Consider the following 22,772-nt stretch of genomic DNA (forward strand, 5'->3'; position numbering starts at 1 on the left):
TGTTCTCTCCCCTGCTGTTCGGGGCATGAATTGGTGTGGTGCAATGAAAGAAATGCTGCATAGTTGATATATTTTCTTCTTTTGCATGAACAAAGCAACCTAGTGAGTGATATGGGGGCTGAAAGAAGGCAGCTGACCTGCTGGGCAATGCAGGCCACAGCTGCCCTGGCAAACAAGTGCTCCTGGAGCCCTCTGGGGGGTGGGATTGACCACTCAGACTCTGCTGTCTACAGGCAGACGCTTCTTCCAAGAACATTGGACAACAATGGCCTGACCCAGAGGTTTAGACTGGTTTTCAGACTTGAAAGATGCTCTTACTGACAAGGTGTCTTTATACCACACATAAGGCATGATTATGATTCTGACAAATGAAAATGTCTCAGATTGAACTCTCAGAAAGACTGCTTTGGAATTCAGTGCACCTCGGCTCCTTTTGTTTGGGAGGATAAAGCCTGTCCTCAATTCACTGTGTGTCCTTAAAAGAGCACAGCATTTGTGAAGCACTCAGACACCTAAGAGCCGTAAGAAAATAATAATTCTGACTTTGGAGCAAGAGCTGCATAGTGGGTAGTGACTAGGGTATGGATAGAGTGATGCATTCAAAGGGAAAGTTGCAATGCAATGCTTAATACATGGATGGAAAGATGCTGAAGGCAGTGTAGAATGAGATAAGACAGCGCCATGATATTTTGCAATAGGCCAGTCTTGAGTTTCATGGATAACCTTAATTCTTTGGGACTTTTTTTTAAATTTGAGTACTTAATTTTGTAGCTCTAAGACCATTTTTCTCGGATAGTATTTTCCACGTGTGCAAGTGTTTAATACAGAAAAAAATAATAATAACCTGAGCTACTTAAGAAATTACCTTCCTCTACAAATTAATTTGATGGAAAATAAATCAGCAGGGCTATTTTCATACTTTAGCTATGCTTTTGTAACTGTACAATAGGTGCAAGATATCTTCTTTGATACTAAAAATCTGTTTTACTTACTGATTTAATTTACTGATTGAATATACTTGTCTTTAATTCAGCTATGTAAGGTGGACAGCCTCATACACACTGATTGTCAGGGCATCTGGTATATTTGTGTAGGAATTATTTATTAATATCTAAAGAAACAAATTAGTTTTTTTGAAATATCTATCAAATTTTATGTGAAAACCCTTGAGAAACTAATTTTGTTGATGTTGCACAGAGATTCCTAGACAGCTAAATACTCTGGGCTAAAATTTCACTTCACAAGATAGTCAGTAAAACCTTTATGAAATTGTGATCATATTTTGTCTCCTAACAGAATGTCTGGAGGAAATTATTCTTTTAAATATATTTTTTTGAAAGCTGAGAACAAGCAGAGCACATTTGACAAGTTCTGAACAGCAGCAGGATGACAGCTTTTCCAGGTTGTATATTTTCAGGTAAATACGAAGATAGCATGGAGCAGGGTGGAGCTATGAGGAGCCAGGAAAACTGGACAAACTGAATAACAGCACCACTGCTAAAAAAAACCAGGGAGCCCACAATTAAATATCTATAGACTTATGGACAACAAATACTCTGTGGGACAAGACTACAAAGCAGTTCCAGGGACAGGTATTCTTTTTACTCTCCCTCCATCCATTTCTTTCACTATACCCTTTTTAAGAATACTTGCTACACTGAGAGCATTATTATTGCCAATCCCACTGCAAACTAATAAAATGGGGAATGCTTTTTAATGCCTTCTTATGGCTTTCTCAGTTGATTCAGTTGGTTCCTATTCTTCCTATTCAAATATTGAGTTCATTTTAAACACCACAAATTTTAGAGCAAGCACGACATTTGTTGAAGAATCTGTTTTTGAACTATATCATATTGAGAGATGGGGAAATAAGTAATATTCAGAAATAATTTTGATTAATTTTGAGATTATTAGAACAGTTTTCATATTGTACTTCAACCACTATTTTAGGAGTTGTTTTTGTCAGGGAAACGCTGCACTATGAATAATTCTTTCAGTATTTCTGTGGATGCTGACTTCTAAGGCAACTGAAATGAATTAAGCTCTTCAGAGGAGATCTGTGCAAGATTTCCCAGTCAATGAAACTTCTATGAAAGATCAAAACAAGAAAACACCACAAACGAGGCTGTGGTACCCACTGCCAGGCAGATCTAGCTTTGTCCCTCACCTACAGGGATGCTGGAAAGGACAACTTGCAAGTTCTTTTTGAAGGTCACTGGTGGTAATGCTGGGAGACTTGCTTCTCAACTTTCTGTAGCATTGCTCCATGGTGCTGGTCTCCCCAGGGATGTGGGAGAAATTTAACCCCATGATATGATTTTTTGTATTAAATGTTTGTGGGTTTTTCTCCTGCAGTTTAACAGCTGGAGGGCCAAAAGGGCTGGGCTGTGCTTTGAGGTGTGCTCTGCTCCTGGTTACAGTCATCAGTCAGATAGAGAGCAACAGATTCATTTACTGCTAGATAAGAACTCTGCCTAATCATCTATGAGACAGTAAGAGGTTTTCTTGGTGTCTTCCTAATCAGCAGGTCTGCCTTTTATTGGGATACCGGTTCACTTCAGTTCAAAACCCAATTTATTAATATTAAAGAAATTACCAACTTTCAACTATCATCTGACTGCTACCCTCGGATACTCACTGATAGGGGGTCTTAGAAAACATAAAATCCACTAAGTACTTGAGCCTTCATGCAAAGTTTCTATAGTCAACATTAAGAATCTTTGGAACCCCAGTTCTTTATACAATCATCATGTAATTCCTTACTGCACAATCTTGTATTTGGATTTTTAAAAAAAACCCAACATCATTAATATTTTGGAATTGCAATGCTTTTAGGAAAAAATCCCCACACAACCTGATATGTTTCTCTTGCTGATTTTAAAGATCCACCCATTCTCCTTGAAAAGAAAATATTTGGTTTCCTAAATGTCAGTAAGGAGAACAAGCCTTCATTGCCAATGTTCACTTGATAGTTGTATGTCTGTGTATCAGAAGAACATGTGGTTCTACCACAGTCCTGTGTCAGACTTCATTTAGCAAATTGAAAAAAACCCCTAAACAACAATAAAACACCATAACCCAAGCATCACCCCCTCCCTCCTCCATGAACAAACCAAGCAACCAACCAAACCAAAAAACCCCAAACCAAAACAACACTATGAAATAAAAAGAACACAAACCCTGACTGGATTGCAGCAAAAAAACTGTTCCACTTAGTTTCATGGCAGGGGATAAGCAAGCTGTATTAACTCTGGTATTTCTAAACCCCAAGACTTTGGATTTAGTCTAGGATGTTGTCATTTGGGAACAAGAATCTGCATTCACATCGCACAGGTGCTGCACTGCAGGGCCCAGGACACAGCCCCAGCCCCTCCGCGCTGCCCTGGGCAGGGCACAAGGGGCTGGCAGCCACAGCACTGGCCCCTGCCCACAGAGCAGCCCCACACCCTCTTGTGCATCCAGGGCATCAGTAAGGTACAGGGTCCTTTCTTAAACAGTTTTTAGAATGTCTGTGCCTCTGGAGCCGTGCAAGTGAGACAAATGGTTGGGGGTTAAGAATTTCCTACATCAGTAACTGTCCCCACCCCTCACTCCAGCCCACCCCAGCAAACAGAACAAACGCCCCATACCTGGAGATGTTTCAATGCCTGAATTATTAATAAAATAAGCATGATAATGAATAATCTATGTTAAGCATTTTCTTACCCTTTATTTTTTCATTATGATCAGAAGAGGAATATGATTAACAGCAGTTTAAACTTTAGCAGTACATTTCAGTATTAAATATAAAACTACACTGCAAGTTGATGTGTTTTAAAAATGGTTATGTATACTCTAGCCTTAAATTTATGTATCAAATACAAGTAACTCAATTGTTTCTTGCCTTGACAATTAACATATCTAACAGGTTTCAACAAGCCAGACATCCATCTTTTCCATTAAAAAAAATAAGCAAGCACACCAACTCTTATTCATAGCAAGAGGGGTAAAGACTCAACACTTTCCTGAGTGTTGTGCAAATAATAACAGGTTCAAGAAAGTCAGTTAAATAAATGTAATGATAAACCTAAAGCTAAGCTGGAGGACCTTTTGATTAACTTCATATTTCATATATTATTTGCATCAGTTGAGAGCAACATGAGTTACAGAACTTCCATGAAAACAAGCCACTTACAAGCAGGTGTTTAAGCTTGATCAGTTTATTAAAAGGATTATATGACACGGTTGCCTGCAATAGCAGGGGACTGGATCTGATGACCCAGGAAGTTCTTTCCAGTCCCATGTTTCTAAGCCATGCACCAAGTGTATCCAGCCCACACTTTCACATTTGGAAAAAGCCAAAGCCACACACACACACTCACAGGAAAAAAAAGTTTTAAAAAAATTAAAAAAGACCTTGATGACACCATTTCATTTTTCTAGTTATTCACTATGCAGAAGGGAACAGAGCTTAAGTCCTGTACAGAGGATACATTTACTCGAGGTTGATGTGGTACTGAAGTCAGTTAATAATTAGATACCTCCAGGCAGATTCAGTTACAGGGCATACCAACACTGCACACTGCCAGACAATTTCTAATCAAGCCAAGAACCTCTTGCAGGATGAGGTCTCTGCTAGCAAGCACAGAGCACACTGAGTAAGCTAAAAGCAGCTGTTCTTAGGTGAACTACCCTACCAACCATGAGTGAATGACAGATAGATGGTAAGAAGCATTTACCTACTAGACAAGATCTCTGCACACCCAGGCAGAAGTAATTAGTTCAGAGCTGCAACCATCCTTCCTACCTTGCCTGTCTCTTGAGTACGTTCTCTTTAGTAGCTGGTCTACAGAATCAGTGCAGCCATTCTCAAGCACTGCTTAAGTAGTAGTTTGCAGCTGCTATGCAAGAATCTACTTTCAAATGGTAGTCAGACATTCCCATCATTGAGGCCAGTTTGCTTGGACCGCATTCACAGCCACGCTATTAAGCCTTTGCAACAAATAGATACCTAAGCAATTGCCTACATTCAGCCCATCTAACTTTTAGGCACTTGGTTAAGGTGTCTGGGTCCCTTGTCACCCAGAACTCCCCCCACCCCCCAGGGGAAAAAATAAGAATTACTGAAGGCAGGCAGTCTCAATTGCCTTCTGGAGGTGTCTCTTGACCCCCCCACTGAGCAAATCAAGTTCTTAACACACGCACCTCAGTTAGACAGGATGAATGGAGACTTGTATCTCTTCCTAGAGATGGTATCAATATTCTCCAAAACCAAATGCAATCAAACAATTACAGTTTTCAACCCATTACATTTGGAAACAAAAACTTACAGTCAGTAATTATGCTGTAGTCCCTCCCTCCCAAGCATAAAAGCCTTCCACATGGAGGCTCTGCTTAAAAAAAAATAAGAAAAAAGAAAGAGAAGAAGCATTCTTCTTTCAGACAAAGAAGAGTGCACACGGCTGCTTTGCCACTCATTCATGGGGAAGCTGAAGGATCAGAGAACACTTATTCAGAGAACTGGAATGACTAAGCACTGCTAGTGCATGCAAAGCAGAAGTAACAAGATCGTTTTTAAATTAACCCTAGTCCTCTTCTCCACCCCACAAAATTCATGCAAGTGTTTGAAAAGTCAAGACATAATAGCCCCAGTTTCCAAAAAGGCTTAATTTGGTTTTTTTAATATATACTGTAAAATGTCCTTTTGATTTCTTTCTGCGGGCAGATAAATGCATTTTTGGCATGTTTGAGAATCACAGATATCTATGAAGTCCATGCTGTTTAAATTCTCCCACTAGTTTTGATAACCTGTCAAAAAAACATAAGCAACCTATACATGTTTCCCCAGTATTGACATGCATGCTCAGAGCTCTCCACTGTAGTGAAATGAGGTGTTACTTCTGTGCTGATAGTTGACGAGTCAGCATTACACGACTTTGAGACCAACTAAATTAACATTGTCGTAATATGAAAGGCAAGCACAAGTTCATTTATTTATAGCAAAGGTCTTGGGTTACAGGAGGTCAGTTCTTGCCATCTTGAAAAGATAGGGGATAACTTATTGCATACATGTGCATTATAATTTAGCAGCAAGTCATTCATAGAAACACTTCCTTCCTACTGCTTTTTTGGTTTATTATCTCAATTATATATATATATTTTAACTTTACAAAGCATTTAACACCACCTTTAAGTTAATGGTCTTTTATTGGAAAAAAAAGACTAGCATTTACAACTTGGAATGGACATAAACTGTAATATCTTGAACAGCAATGTTGATAGTTGTGCTGAAGTCCACAGGCTACTCCGCCAGCTCCAAGTCATGGTACAGAAGGTTTTAAAAATATGAGAGTCCAAAGATGCTCCCTTGGTGAAGGTTTCTTTTAAAAATTTTGTGAACGGTAACAGCCTGACACCCGTTTCACTATAGTGCAATGCAGACAATGTTAAACCAGTATTTTAACACAGACATGCCATCCATAGTTAAGATCATCCTATTTTTGGAGCACACTGCTACGTACAGGAGAACCATTCAACCTTTAGGGCATTTTCTTTAAGTTTTGCATCCTTCAACCATTTTGCTGCATACCATCCTGAGGTATAAACCAATTTTAAAGTAAACCAGCTATGACAATTTATACTACAAATTGAATTAGAATCCACTATTGAACAAGAGAGTGGATCTTTTAGGTTTTTTTTTCCTTTTAATACACATGTCTGACTGTGCTCAATTGTCAAGCTGCATGCATGAAAAACTGGCCAGCCCAAACAGTGTAATAGTCATTAGCAAATGGAACTTTTGAGTTCACTAAGTGCTTCCTTTTTTTTTATTTTCAAGGTAGTACAATTATTTATATTGTAAAACTGATGTTTAACTTTATCTTTTAGGGACAGGACCACCAACCATTACATGCAGTTTGTGGACAGAAGGTAATTTGACATTCAGTTTTGCTATACAGAAACAGAATGAATAAATGAACATTTTTTTTTTGCAAGAGGTAAGTAAAAGATTCAATTTGATTCTTCTAGAGGAAAAAAGGTGTAAAGGAGGTCTCTTCACTTTGCAGTCATCATCTGTACGAATTCTGAAAAGATAAAAAGTCACTGTGATTTACCGTCTCCAGCGTACTTCAAATTAAGAGAGTCTAAAACACAATTGGAATAAAAAAGCACCTTTCACTGCAGCTGTGGTTTTGTCCACAGTAGTGGACAAGCAAATAACTACTATCACAAGTATTAAAAATTAATGTCCTATGCAACAGGCCCTCCTCAGTCTGAATAATGGTTTTGAGTCAAGACAAGCATTTTTACCTTCATAGTTGACTTGCCCATCCCCATCAATGTCTGCTTCTCTGATCATTTCATCTACTTCTTCATCTGTTAGCTTTTCTCCTAAGTTTGTCATAACATGGCGTAGTTCTGCTGCACTGATATAGCCGTTGCCATCCTATGAGAAAAGAGTTGCACAAGACCATGAACAAACAATCCTGACAGTGACTAACATGTAAACTACAGCTAGGTTTCCAGTAACTGCTTCTGAAGCAGCCTTACAGCACTTGGGACAGATGTACAGACCTGGCACACTGTACACACTGCAGCATGTATCAGTCCCACCGCCTTTTGAGGCATGCATGACACCATATCCTTCTATACAATTATTGTGCTGAAATAACAACTGCATGTGTGACTTGTAGTTGTGATAAGGTATTTTTAATGTTTTTAAAGAGCTTTCAAAAATAAACACAGAAACAAAACCAAAGAAGTTTTTGTTTAGCCTCTTTTTGACCTTGCTTAGGCAGCAGAGATCCACTTCCCCACCAGCAAGAATGAAGTCAGCTTTCTCTTGTGTTAAAGCTACCAGACTGCAGCTGACTATGTTAGGCTTCTCGGATGAGATGATAAAAAACAGATCAAAGAAAGCATTTAAATTCTACTCATAAGGTGTTTTGAGAAGTTTTATGGCAAAATTAAAAAGAGAAGAGAAATTCTAGAGTCTAGAAACACTTCTAGACCAAAGTCCCCATTTGCAACATCCAAACCTGAAGCTCACTCTGAGCAACTTCAGAAATTCCATACACTGGAAGAATACACTATCTTAGAGCAGGATATGGCCATCACCAATAGATAACCTACCTCAGTGGCTTTAACACTAATCTTGTCTGCAGAAATACTCCCATGTTTTCAGCACAGTACTAGAGACTGACACTTTTTTTCTAGAAAAAGTAGTAGTAAAGTCTTCTTCCACACATGCACTCGCATTAGCTTTACAGCTGCACCAGCCACTACTTCACACAATTCTTGTATAACATCTGTCATGTTTAAACAACCCAAAGAGGAGAACCTCTGTTCTAGAAAACTGATATATGCCCAGGTATTTTTAAACAAGGTCAAGGGGGCTGAGCTCTAAAGTTTTCATGAAAGCAACCTCAAATTTCACATTTTGAAAAGAGAACATTAAATACTTCAAGTCCCTCCAAATACTGATGACATCATCTTGGCCTCAAAATCTCCCATAGGGTAGTATAAAACCATGTGCATCCATGCAAATGTTTCCCCATTCCCCCCAAAGTCAAAAGGTAGAGAAAAATCTCCCTCCTCTACCCACACATCTCAGAAAACCCCCACCCCACCACCCCTCCCAAGCATTAAGGTCTGCTAATCTCCGTTTCTAAGGAAAGGCCAGAAAGTTTTCCTCATGGATGAGCCTAAAGCTTAGACCTTGCTGTATAAAGCAAGTAGAACCAGGCTGCAACAGTTCTGGTTCTATATTCAGAACAATCTCTGTTATGTTTCCAAGTCCTCTGTTTCTACTAGAGGACTCCTTCTCCTTCTAGACAAGAAGAGAGAAAACACTAAGGAAAATACAGACATCATTGTTGCTTTAGAAGAGTAGCTGTACTTTCAGTAATACCTTGTCAAAGACTCGGAATGCCTCACGGATTTCTTCCTCGCTGTCTGTGTCCTTCATTTTTCTGGCCATCATGGTTAAAAATTCAGGGAAGTCGATAGTGCCATTGCCTTAATAAAAAAAAAACTTCCAAAAATTAAACTTCCAAGCTTTTCTTCAGAAAAAAACAAACAAATATTTGGCATTTGACTTAGCCAGGGACGAGATTGCCAGAGGCTCTGCTAACAATCCTTATAGACAAACTGATTCTCTATATTGCTACCACTGCCTTTTTGCTATTATAACATGCAGCGGCCACTCTGCTCCAGCACAAAATCAACTGCTGCCTTCTTTCAAGGACAAGCCACACCATTTGCCACCAAAGCCCAAAGTAAAATGCCAGTTTGATGCATCAAGGTTAACCAATAACAAGACTTATTTTTACTTCAAATAACTCCCACAAAATCAACCTTTTAATTTTTTTATAATCTCTCAATTGTTGTATCTTCCAGGAAGAATACATATTAAGCTGCCATTGCAATCCAAGGTTATATAATATTTGGGAACATCACTCATAATTGAACTGTAAATACTTTTTTCTTTCTAAAAATCAACTACCTTATCAACCAAAGTTGCACAGAACAAAAGTAACAAACCATTTTAATGGGCAACAAGGACCTGCAAAGTCCAGTGACATGAGAAAAGCTGGCATTATTTGTTATTACTGATAAGCTTAGCTGTAGGTGTTCTTATAGGTATTTTACTGCAAAACTGAAAATCCTTGCTGACATCCAGGACTCACTCCGAGATTAAGCTCTTCATTCAAAGCAAAGATTTAAATTTCAGGCTGTTTAAAGCTAGGAAAAAAGTGGTGTGGTGAAGACACTAGATTTGTATAGTCAGGATTCAGCTCTATATGCCAAAAAGGCACATTAAGTAGTTCACAAAACCACATTAAACAGTTCACTGTTCAACTAAGATCTACCCATTGATTTAAAGAAGCATACAAATTCATTGTGCAATTAATGAAGTTTAAGAAAATCCTTGCATCCTAGGGATTCCAGCCTGAGACACACACAGCTATTTATCATCATGGCCAGCTTTATGCTCCAGTAAAATATGAACACAGGTCTCACACTCAGTTTTGAAAACAACCTCAACGAACATGCAGAAGAATAGCAAAGCATTCTGCTGTAACCCAAATTTAAACAGTTGGGCAGGCAGACTTATCTGAAGTCCTCAGTGTCCTTCTGTTTTAAATCCACCAGAGCAGCATTTGGTCTGCAGCCTAAAGAAGCTACACAAACTCTACACACCACTGCAGACTTATCATTTATCAGCTTCTGCAAAAACCTAGCTGTTAAAGTCAACTTACACTTTTTTAAGAAAGTAGCTTACTTATATGGCCTGATAATCCAGTAATTTATACTCTTGCCAATATACTTTCACTCTTCTTTTACAAAATGGTTAGAGAAAAATCACTATCACAACCAACACACAAGACTAGAGGCTTGACATCCTTGAGCAGGGAAAATATTATTCCTTTTTAAAACTGTTAGCCTAGGTGGAGTTCAGAAACACAACATGTGTTTCAATATGGGCTCTCTCGTGTTCCTTTAAAATAATGCTGTTATTATTTTTTTTATTCTTTATTAACCTATTTTTTTATTATTTATTAACCTAATTATGTTATTATTATATTATCTCTTGATATGGGAAGGGTTTTCTGCCTTTACCTCCAATAGCCCCTCTCTATCTATTAGGGATTTAATACATTAGAGTATACACTCCTCCTGTTCTGCTGAACTTTCATTGAAAACACTATTCCACTTCTAACACATTTTTGCCTTAGCCAAAACCACAAACATTGGTAAAACTATGGGCTGACAAAACACATACAGAAAAGCTGGATGGAAAGACAGGTTAATGGCAGGTCAGGGCAAGTCAGAGAGCAATAGGAAGCCTGTGACCCATAAAATATTAAAGACAAATAGCATAACTTTGTCTCTGCCCATTGCCTGTTTTTAGTCTCATGAATTTTGCTAGCATCTGTGACATCCTTCTGAGTTTAGAGTCTATGCAGCATTTTGAACCTGCTGTAAGAGCTCTATGTTATAGTCTTGCCAATGCAGTTTAAGCCCAGGTGTGGATGTCATACACATTAGAGATGAGCACAGCACCTTCCCAACACTTACCATCAGCATCTACCTCGTTGATCATATCCTGCAATTCTGCTTCTGTTGGATTCTGACCCAGTGACCTCATGACAGTTCCCAGTTCTTTTGTTGTGATAGTACCATCACCATCTTTGTCAAATAGGGAAAAGGCTTCCTTGAATTCTAGAGGCAGAAACAGTCCCAGTGTTTAGAGACATCACCAGCATGAGAAAAACCACAGACTAAAAATGCACTCTACTGACAAAGCCTGGCACAATTCTAAGAAACATTTTCTCTTTCTATCTAACTGTCCTTGTATTGAGAGAATTAACACTCTCAAATACAAATAAAAAATTACTTACAATACCAACACATAATTTTCACAATAAATTCAAACTTATTTCATGTGGCTATTTATCTGCATTTACAACTCTGTAATTCATTTCCATGCATCTGCATCTTGCCTGAGGCACAGTTGCTCCACAAACAGCAGCTGTCTGAAATAAGGAAAAGGAGCCACTGGGTTCCCTTAACAATTAACAGACTTAGAGGAACAAAAGCATTGTCATTTACCACTTATTTTCAAGTCAGCAGACAATAAAAATTAGTGTCAGCCACAAATGGGGGACTGGTCTCCAGAAGGTCAAATAATGCTCCTTCTCCTGACCAGCCTGAATTACAGGCAGTTTATTAAAAGATTTAGTTAAAAGACACTGGCTTGTAACAATGTGCAATAAACCAATCTGAGGTTTATTTGTTGCCATTTCATTTGTAGTTGATCTTCACTCTATTAAAGAGTACCTAGGTCTCCTTTGGCTCTAAGTAGTTCATTTGAGTCTAGCAATTATTTCTGTTTGCCAGAAATCTAGAAGAACTTGGCTCAAGTCTGAACATCTAAAAAAAAAAAAATCATTATCTGTAGTCCAAGGAATAAGAAGTCTAAATTAAGAGGCAATGAACCAGTAATCTTCCAGAATATTTTTGTCTGTTTTTTTTTTAGTTTGGGATTTTTTTAAGCGAGTGCTTTTCAAAAGTGGTAGTACAGATTTAAAATTGTCAAAGATGTTTTTTTCCACTACGCTTGAGATAATATATTTTCTTTTAGTCACAAGAGCTAGCAAAAAAAAATTATCATCAAAACACTTACCAGCAATCTGTTCTTCAGTCAGCTGATCAGCCTACACGAAGAATAGAACATTTTAGAATACTGTTTACCGCTAGCTCTGTCAAGCCATGAGGCACTTCCTTTCAATTTCAGAAGTGATTTATCATTACTTTCATGAAGTCACTTTCAAACCCTGGAATTCTGTCCCTGCAAGGAGACTGCACTCACCTACACCATGCAGCTGCTTCCAAAAGCATATAGGCTAACTTGGTTTGAAGCTGCATATGAAGAAGCTAACGCCATCCTGCAACCTGGTGAATAAGATTGCGTCCAGTGAAGGACACAGGGCAGGCTCCTTGCAATTGGTCAGAGAGGCACACAATCCCCAATGCCTCGTGTTTGGGGTTTCACAGCACATGCCATTCCCAGCAGGGCAGCGTGGGGAGACCGCACACACGGGGGCTGACGCGGCGCCCACGGCTCCAGCCCTGCCCTCCCCACCTCACTGCAGCAGCCTCCAGCCCTCTGCCAGCCCCACAGGAGGGGCTCTGCTGCAATATTACAAATTACATCTCAGTGTTGTAGAGATTTTTGCCACCTCTGACAAAGAAAATTAGTTTTCACGCATCACATTATTTTTCCATTCAGCCAAGCAGTTTAAGGTGCCTCATCCTGACATACAGGCTGTTCTATATATAATTTTAAGTGGCAAGATTTAAAATGCCTGTTTATGACCTCCTGTACATCAAGGGGCACTGCTGCATACAAAGGTATACAGCTCAGTGGGCAATCAAAAGGGCTTTCTAGAGCTTGACTATGATAGCCACATCCTTCCAGAAACCTCTCCCTATGTATGGATAGAGCATCACAAAAAGCCCCAGTTTGGACTCAAAGGAGCTAACTAGTTCTTTATGGAAAAATATGCCTTTTCCTAGTAAAGAAAAGGAAAAAAAAGAGAATTTTACATGCCTAATCATAGATACTGAAGAATACAAGGTAGTAACTTGTTTTAAACACATTTTACTGGACTGTTTTTACAAATAGAACAGAGAATTTTGTAGGTCAGTGAAGGTAGGCATATCCTTCTTGTCCTAAAATATTAAGTATAAAAACCATCTAACTGCAGCAAAGAGCAACAAATACAATGGAGAATTAATCAGCAATGCAATGTTAAGCGAAAAGGATAGGGTTGAAAATCTTCTCTATATGTTAAGGAAAATACACAGATGTCATCTGTAATTAAGTAGGGGGCTTCTTTTAAATGTCTGTATGTAATGATTAAACAATTCCCCACATGCAGTGTGTTGGGGGAAGGAGAAAAGGGTCTAATAGCTAAAGACAGTCTTCTTTAATAACTGTCAAAAAAGCTTGTGCTCAAAATCCGGCTCGACTTCCTGCACACTTTGTGATTTTCCAGAAAATACGAGGTTTCACTTAAAGATTATCTAAGGAATTTACATAACAGACTCACTGCCCTGCAGAACAGGAAACAGAGCCACACCTTGGCAAAAAACCTCCAGCCCACAGCACCAGTTCATTGCCCATTAATCAGAGCTCGCTGAACGTTTCTAAAATCATATTTCAAGTGGGAAAAAAAAAAAAGAACAAAAAAACCCCACAAAACAAAACCCCAAAACCTTGGCACACCCGGTGATGCCCGAGGACACAGCCCAACCCTACACTGCCGAGGGGTTCACCTTCCCGAGCAACAGGCACAGCCACTAACTATACCCTTACCACAGCTACAGGACAAAGGTACCCAGCCAGGGCTGGAGCCATCACCCCACCCAGCCAAGTCATCAAATCCTGTCCTGGTGATGTCAGCCTTCTCCTACGGGAAGGGGAGATACAGACACAGGGTCGAGGAACACCCACATTGCCAAAAAGCGATTAGAGGTCAGTCTGCAACTGTTTCTCCGCTCTCGTAGGAAGCGAAAAATCGCCGGGAAAATCCCAGCCCTTCCTCTTGCTCTCTTTTGCGAGCAGCCGGCAGATGATGGGATGCGTTCCGGCGGGCATCGCCCGGCCGGCGGGGCGGGAGGCTCGCAGCCCGCCGGCGCAACAGGCGCCCTTCCCGGCCAGCAGCCACCCACTGCTGCAGTGCGTCCCCGTTTCCCCTCCCTCCCTCCCTCTCCAGCCGGCAGCCACACCACGTCCTCATCATTCAACCGCGAGGGCGCCCGGGCTCCGCGGCCAGCTTTCCCTCCCCATCGCTTCCCTCCAGCGGGCGGCTGGGGCAGGAGCTCTTCCCCCGCAGCCCCTGGGGAGAGGGGAGGCTGCGCCCCTCCCGCCCCGAGCCCCCTATGCAGGAGCTGGGCCGCTTCCAAGCGAGCAACTCGCACAGCGCCCCGGTCCCCGCGGCCGGGGGGTGCGCGGGGGCCGGGAGGAAGAGGAGGAGACATGATGTAATGCAGACAGCGATGGGCTTCGCCGCCGCGGCTGCGTTTTTTTGGGGGGGGACTGGGGAGGACGGCGGGGGCGCAGTAGCTGCAGCGCGGTGCCCTCCCCCGGCCGCCCCCCCGCTCCCTGCGCAGTGCAGCTGGTGCCGGAGCCGAGCGGGATCCTCGCCCGCAAACCCGCGCCCCGCCCCGCAGCGCGCCCTGCCCGGTGCTGGGGCCGTGGCCCCGGGGAGACGCGCCCGGCCCTTTCCGCAGGGGAGGGAAGGCGAGGCGGGGCGGGAGGGCGCGGGGCCGGGGCGCCCACACGGCAGGCCCGGGGAAAGGGGAAGGAAGCGGCGGAAGAGGAAGGGCCGCAGCTCCGCGGCGATCCCGCGCAAGGCGGCGGGGGGTAGGGAGAGGAAGAGTCCGCAGCCACCAACCCGCTCACCCCGCGGAGAGCCAGGCGGGAAGGGCCCCCGCGCGGCTCCCCCCACCCCCGCTCCTCCCTGGGGACAGCCCCAGTTCCACCAACCCGACCGACCCCAGCTCCGCAGCGAGCGCACTGCGCACCAGCCCCCACCCCAGCCCGGGCAGCCCGTGCCGCACCCGGCCGGTGGAGCGAGCGAACGAGCCCCCTACCATGGCGCGGCGGCGGCGGGCCCGGCGGCGGCTGCACGAACTGCGCGACCACGAGCGGCGGCGGCTGCTGCCTCCTCCCGGCGCGGCTCACAGAGTGCTGGGGCTGTGAGCCTGCGCCGCCCGCTATATACGTGGGGCTGTATCCCTCCGCCGGAGCGGGGCCCTTTTCCCTCCTCCCGGCGCGCTATGTGCGAGGTGACTGCGGCGGGCGGCCCTGCCCCCTCGGCGGCCCGGCCCCTCCCCTCCCCTCCCCCGGCGGGGCCGCTCCCGCAGCCCGCGGCCGAGCGCCCCCAGAGGGGCGAGGGCAGCCCGGTGCCGGCAGCGGCTCTCCTCTACCGAGCGCTGGAGCCGGCGCTGCCCGCGGGGAGCTGCCTCGCCGCCGGGTCCCTGCCGGCTCCCCGCCGCTCTCCGGGCTGGAACCCCCGGAGCGGGGGCATCTCGGCCAAGCTGGTGCTTTTTTTATTTTCTAGACAGCATCCCCGCCGGCGGGGCGGGCCTGCGCTCCCCCGAGGAGCCCCGAGCGGCACCTGGGAGAGGATGATGGCGCGGGGACGGGGAAAACGTTAATAAAGGACTCTTTTTTCCATGACAAGGCGTGTGTGACAGCGACTGTAAATCTATAATGTTGAAGCGAGCACAGCTGACTTTTTATTGATCATAGGGCTTTTGTCAAGCGCCAAAATCCAGGCGACGGCGAAATTTAATCCAGAATCGGATGGTCTACAACTGAGGTGTCACTTCAGCCTCTTCAGAAGCCTGCAATTGAGAGGCAGCAAAAGCATGTCCTGATGTCCAAGTGTTTTCTTCATTTCTTCCCTGTCAGCTCTGAGGATTTTGTCCACACTGGTAATAACCCCCCAAAAATATTGTAGTATTCACACTGTACCTCCTTTAATAGGCATGGAAGCACAAACATGGACCCACTTTGGAATCTAGGATTTTGGTTCCATTCATGAGAGGTTCCCTTACATTTTGAAATTTGCTTTAGTTCGAGATATTTTTATTTGAAGGTTTTAGTTTGGGCCTCTCTCTGGACTGGGAGGCTTGCAACATTTCCAGTGTGGTCATAATTCTGATGAATCTGCCTGCAGTATAGCAAATCTTTTGAAATTCATTTGTCTATTCTATGATTTTGAAAAATCGTGCATACTTTCAGTGTTTGGAATAAAGACAAAATCAGTTTGGTTCTGTATAACAGTTTCAATAGCTCTGCCACTGAAGTTAAAATTTATTTGCTTGCCTTTCTGGAACATAGAGATAGGGTGGCAAGCACAACAGTTACCTGTGTGCAATGTAGAGGGATTTCTCAGCAAACAAAATAGCACATTTAATGTGTCAAGTTTTGTTCCCAAACTATTCTAATATTTGTATAGCAACTACTGTATGAAATGGTGTCAGCAAACCAATTTGCAGCTGGCTAGTCTGCAAATGGTAGGTTAATAGACAGTTGCCATTTTAGATGTAGAATGCCCATCCTCCTATTTTTTGATATGCCTTCTTTTTTTTTTTTAACTACCAAACAGTGATGCTGGTTTTTCCCCCCCTGTGGAAGAACACGCAAATAATTGATCCTTCATTTTCAAACCAGACCAGCAATTTTAGCTCTTACTTTCCTAGCTTAGTACCTTTCTGGAAAGCATGGCAAAATGTTTGATTGGTGTAAGCTACAAGAGTGTTAGCTTGGATAAGTGAATCTTGGAACTCTCTGAGACTCACAGGGACATGTGAAGAACAATGTTCATGTACAAATTGTTCAGCTTATTGTGCTGGTCATACACAAGTGAAGATCTCATTGTTAAAACACTGAAATTCTAAATAAATATTGGGCTAATAAATTCGTACAATTATTTTGCAAAGAAAATGTATTATCAGAAGAATAATTTTTCCAACATTTAAATGTGACAGTTTAGAATGTGGGTGCTTTATTTCAATCTCCTTAAAGTTAATTTTAAGCACATGTAATATGTTCTTCCATTGATCCAAATCTTCACTAGTTAAAAAGTGAAGGGATTAGATTTATCTCTTGAGGAGAGACTATAAGACAAGTAATTAAAATTTATGTAGATTCTCTTACAAACTATCAGCATTACAGCATTTGGACAGACGTGATGAAACTTGGAAATGTGAAGTAGAAAGCCACTCAGTAACATTCAATGAATGTTGCCAAAGATTAACAGGGCCTTTGAGTAGAAGGATTGCTGTGCATTTATTCCTATTACTTTTTTTATCTTTAACCTTTTGTGTCTACTTTTCCTAACTCTTGACGGATCATGTTAATAATTCATTTATATTTAAAATGAAATTTTGAAATCAAGTTACTTTTAAAGTAGTTTAGAATATAGTTATCTTGCTTTATTTAAAAAAAAAATCAGGATGATCAAGTAAGGTGCCACAGTTGAGTTCTGCAGTAGTTTCTATTTAAATTGCATCATTCTGTGTTTGAAAATATTTCACAGCTCATGTTCCAAAATATCATTCTGACTAAGGGGATTTTTTTTTTCCTAATTTGACATATGGCAAAGATAAATGTAAACAAAACAGAATACTAATCTTCTGCTGCTTATTTAATGCAAATAAAAAATCATCTAAATTGGCATCTCCCTGATCCTTGTAAATTTGCTTTCACTCAATTGTACAGCCAGACCTTGATCAGTATTCTTTGTTCTCTTAAAATTTACATTCAGTTGTGGGCAGGCAAGAAATGCCCCTGTCATTCCAATGACATACAATGTCAAATGATTTGCCAGGATCTTCTACAGCCTCATTCAAAATCTCCTGAATCTCAGTGGGAGCTGGACTGGGCCATGGAATTACTCAGTGTTTGTGCCTGACACCAGAGAACTTGGCCATCCCATTGCCATAGAGCTTTTCTATGAACAGAGGGCTATGCGGTAGCTATTAAGATGAATTTTGACTGGATAAATTTACGTTGTTCTAAATGTTCTAATGTTCTAAATTCCTTTACTCTCTAAGCATGCTCTTGTTGACTTGTGTTTGAACTGTAATAGTAAGAAGATATTATTTCATAAATTTATTTATAAAATAAAAAAAATGTTTACAATGGAAGACTTGCAACCATTCTACCTAGTATTGCATTCCTAAATTTTGCCTTGCTGTGATGGTAAGATTACAGCTGGTAAGTCTTACAGCTGGTCTTTGTTTCAGCAGACACTTCACATGTCCATTCCTTGGGAGCAGCCTAAGGTATAAAGAGGAATTCTGTTGAGAACCTGGCAAAAAAATAAACCTTACTAGTTACATACAAGGTGTGCTTTTCAGCTTTAGCTGTTTGTTAACATGAGCACTGAGGAACATGGCCTCACATGTAGCAACTGTTTTCTTATATTATATATATGTAAGTTTAAAAAACCCCCAAAAATAAATTAAAACATTTCACAGACATCTGTCATGAGAGAACGGATGTGAGGACAGATGCACAGAAGTTTGTCATATCATTAATGCACAGCTGGGAGACTGATATTATGGCAATAAGCATAGATAACCAGTTTATAATAGGTTAGAAGTACAAGAAGCCAAAATCAAGTATATATGTGCATGCAACATCTGTGCGACTGGAAAAAATTAATGATTAGTTTTCATGGGTATAATATTGCCAGTTATATGTGTGAGCTACCCAAACTAGATTTATTGTACTATTTTTCAAGTCAACTGGAATCCTCTTGGTATATCGATTTTTCACACTGTCTACAAAATTCTCTTCATATAGGCAATGTTTTCTGGGGAGACCATTTTCCACAAAAATTACTGATTCTAAATGCCATTGGCAGCTGTGAAAGCCTAAGCGAGTATCTTTATAAACTATAAATATCACTAAGATTGCAAATAAGTGGGTGGAACTCCATTGAAATAAAAAGCTAGAACATAATTTATTTTTACAAAAGGTGAAAATAAAAGTTGCTTTCATGTTAACGTTTTAAAGTTGCAGATCTTGGAGCATTTTTAAATGGGTACATACACATTCCTGTAGGTAACTGTTTCTTTTCCAAGAGAGATTTTAAAAAACCAAAACAAATTCATCAATTTTTTATATGTTTGTGATTTAATTTACATTTGCCTAATTCCCACAGGTGTATATCAATAATCACATACAATTATGGATTTTCACTGAGCATTCAGTGTTCAAAGGCCATCTATGTAATTGAATAATCAGTGATTGCTGCCTACGTTGAGTGCATATTGTCTTGTAAAGTTTTAGATGTTTATATGAAACTAATTTAACCATTAGTTAGAACTAAATTATTTGCACATGGTAATTAAATTAGTGAGTTCTTTTTCATGTACCTATGTAAAATGGCATCCTTGAGACCCAATAACTTGAAAAGTTTCATGTTTTAAACTTAGCATAGTTTGAGTTGGGAACCTTCAAGATCCTGTCTTAAAAATACTTGTAAATATGGGAATTACAAACTTGCATCCACATATAATCTCACATGTATATCTTGCAGATTAAACATCATAAAACAATTATTTTAAACCAAAGGTTTCCCTATGCTTTTTTTAAACATTTGCAATGTAAAATAAATGAAAAAAACCCAAAACTTTTCCACACAGTCTTAAAACCCCCAATCTTTCTTCGTAGTCTTATGAAGAGTTCTCTAGAGACACTGGAATATGTGAAAACAGGATTTTCCTTCTCAGTTTTTGCAATTGCCAGTTTCATAGAAAGGTAAACATTGGATGATTCATGATGTAAACAATTCACTCGCTCCATTTCTCTGTTTTGTTACCATTAGTGTTTTTTACAGATAAGAGCTGAATTGCATCCACTATTTTTCAAGAATAAAATGCAGAAGAGGAAAGGATATTTATGTATTGTGTGTTTGCTAAGTATTACATATTTTTACATAACGTTGTCAAGCATACCTAGGTCTTGATTTTCCACTGATAAATACATATTCAAGAACTATATTCCCTGATGATGAATCCAGGTAATACATCTGTCAAAGGAAAGTAATATATTTTTCCCATAAAATACATTAAAAAATATTCTGTATAGAACAATACTTAAAGGAATGGTTATTCTAATGATAGATAAAACTAATTTCTAATTTCAATAGATGGATTCCTAAATTTTTAAGTGATATAATGTAACAAACAAGTAATTTTTTGGTCAGATTCACCTTATTAGGAATGTCTTGAGTTTGCAATTTATTTCTTAAGAAAATGCTGGAAAAATTACTGGCCAAAAGACTAGTTTACTTTATATATACTACATACTCCATATATTAAATTTCTGCATTAGAATTGATAAAAGCTGAATAGCTGTTGCCATTAGCTACATTTTGAACTAAGATATAGCTTATAATGGTACAATAAACAATGGTACACAAATATCCTTCAGAATTTAAGTGCTGAAGAAAGGCTGGAAACTATTTTGTTCATCCCCAGTAATGCTGTTCCTCATGTCAGTTTGTCCTGCTTAACATAGGAAAAAAATCTTTACAGATATTTAGGACTGCTTTTTTACATGATGGAAATTATTAAATGAGCTGTTTATACCTCCCCATTGACCGTGAGTTATTAATTTTCATCTGAATATTCCTCTGGGGCAAACTGGATATCAGTTTTGCAATAGAAGTTCCAGCTAAACTTAACAAATATAAGAATGTATATGATATAGGCAAACAGGTATTTAAAATCCACAGATACCTCCTTTAATGGCCAAGCCTCCTTTACTTAACTCCAATTTTAATTTTGTACTAGGTCTACATTAAATGGAATTTCTTTGGGTCAGGTGGAGCTACAGCTAATGATAAAAAATTAAACAACTCCACATATGCAGTTCAAGAGTGATCATAATTTTAAATCAGAATCATAATTTCTGATACAGATTTTCAGCAATGTAAACATGCCCTGAAGTCAATAAATCCATATTAATCTGCATGAGTTAAGGATATGTTCTTCCCTTCCCTTCCCTCACACACTTGAATTGAGATGTTTCAATAAGTTTGGCATAGAATCTTATCTGAGGATAAGAAGCTCCAAGATCAAAACCACCTGAGTTAATAATGGATGTCAAATACTGTCATCCAAGAAACACCCAGCATTCTAATCTGCCATACTGTAAAGCTGGCCTGAGGTGGGAAGCATAGATACATCCCAAATTACAGATGCTGGAAGCCAGCACCATTGCCAAATGACACTTTTTCCTTTGCCTTACCTACAGGAAGAAAACTATGGAATCATTTCACTTCTTTGGATGGCTATTTTATGTTGTGAATGCACCAGTAAAAAACCCACCTCATAATGAAATAACTTCTCCAACTTATCAACACTTCTGGGGAGATAAAAACCCATGCTTTTCAACAACCTTGAGGAGAAGATGCATTTCTAGTATAAAACTATAAATTCCAATCTCTGTTACCTGTTGTCCAAGAGCCAATGACTGCCTCTCCCCTGGGAACATTCCGTGGCAGTACCTAGGAAGTGCTCTCCTGAGGGCTCATCTCTTTTAATTCTTTTGGTGAACAGGGACATCTGATGCCTCCAGAATGTAGGTTCTGATATCCCCCTTAAGGTTTCTCTTTGATCCAGTTCTTTGTGTAGACCTTTAGGTTTTCAGTTTTGAGGACACTAGCTCATGTGAAGTTCAGACTCTTAAAATGTCCAACCCCCAGAGTATGCATCTCCATCCTAAAGCAACTCCCATCATTGTTGAAACTCCAGAAATTGTACCAAGAAATGCCATCTTTTTTTGTAAACTTAAAAAGTAGAGCTGTCCCATGAGACTTCATACTCTTCCCCACATTTTTGTGAGGCTACAGTTCACATCAGCTACCTAATTAAACCTCTGTTCTGCCTGCTTTACTCTGAAGCTATCAGCTTCTGTGGAATAAAAATATGCCTAAAAAATCCAGTCTGTCCCAGGTATGTAGCACTTTGTGCACACCTTTCCTGGCAAGCAGCATTGACCTTCCCCACAGTATGGCTATTTGTTGTTATTTTTGTGGTAGCAGAAGTATTCTAGATGCAAATGAAGTACTTATATTTAGTAAGTGCACTGTTATGTGCTGGCTGTGAAGCAGCACAGTTAAAGAGCACAAGCCTAACACAAAGGTGCACTGCACTTTGAGAATGGGGGGGTTTATGCTATATAGAAGGGAAGTACATTTAATGAGTTTATTTTGGTTAGCCTTTGGTTTAGTTTCAAGTCTGCCAATACTGACATCATTTTTCCAAGCAGGGAGCACCATCTAAGACTTCACTGCATCACTATCCTTGGGGTGGGCCTGTGTGTGGGCTGATGCAGTGCTCAGCACTCCAGATCATTTCACTTTGGCAACCATTCTGCTTCTGCTGTCTCTATCTCCATATTCTATTTTAGGGGCTTACGGAGCACCAATCCACTCAACTAAAATATAACTGAAACAAGATATTCAGCATTAAATAAGCAAAAAGCAAAAGACTCAAAATAGGCTATTTTGTTATTATTATTATGGGGTTAAATCACTTAAACATAGATATCTTCCTACTCCTCCTCCCACATCTTTCTTTGTCTCTTCTTGTTCTCTCAGGACGCACTGATGGCCCACAGGTTTGTGCAAAAAAAAAAAATGAACTCTGTTCTGTGAGGGTCTATGGGTGCCAAGTACTCATCTAGCTTAATT

The 22,772-nt window shown here is 40.5% G+C and overlaps 1 protein-coding gene across 1 annotated transcript; it reads right to left on the reverse strand.

Annotated features, from left to right (window-relative positions):
* Nucleotides 1-3,685: 3,685 nt before the first annotated feature.
* On the reverse strand, nt 3,686-15,304 carry CALM1 (calmodulin 1). The gene is made up of 6 exons (XM_071426631.1): nt 15,145-15,304; nt 12,170-12,200; nt 11,062-11,205; nt 8,891-8,997; nt 7,291-7,426; nt 3,686-7,064 (listed from the first exon to the last, which is right to left on the reverse strand). Exons 1-6 carry the CDS (start codon nt 15,145-15,147, stop codon nt 7,036-7,038), a joined length of 450 nt encoding a protein of 149 aa, XP_071282732.1. The 5' UTR covers nt 15,148-15,304; the 3' UTR covers nt 3,686-7,035.
* Nucleotides 15,305-22,772: the final 7,468 nt, after the last annotated feature.

Source organism: Agelaius tricolor, unplaced genomic scaffold (assembly GCF_023055355.1).
Source record: "Agelaius tricolor isolate 1412-34295 unplaced genomic scaffold, bAgeTri1.0.p SCAF_5, whole genome shotgun sequence".
Lineage (NCBI taxonomy): Eukaryota > Metazoa > Chordata > Aves > Passeriformes > Icteridae > Agelaius > Agelaius tricolor.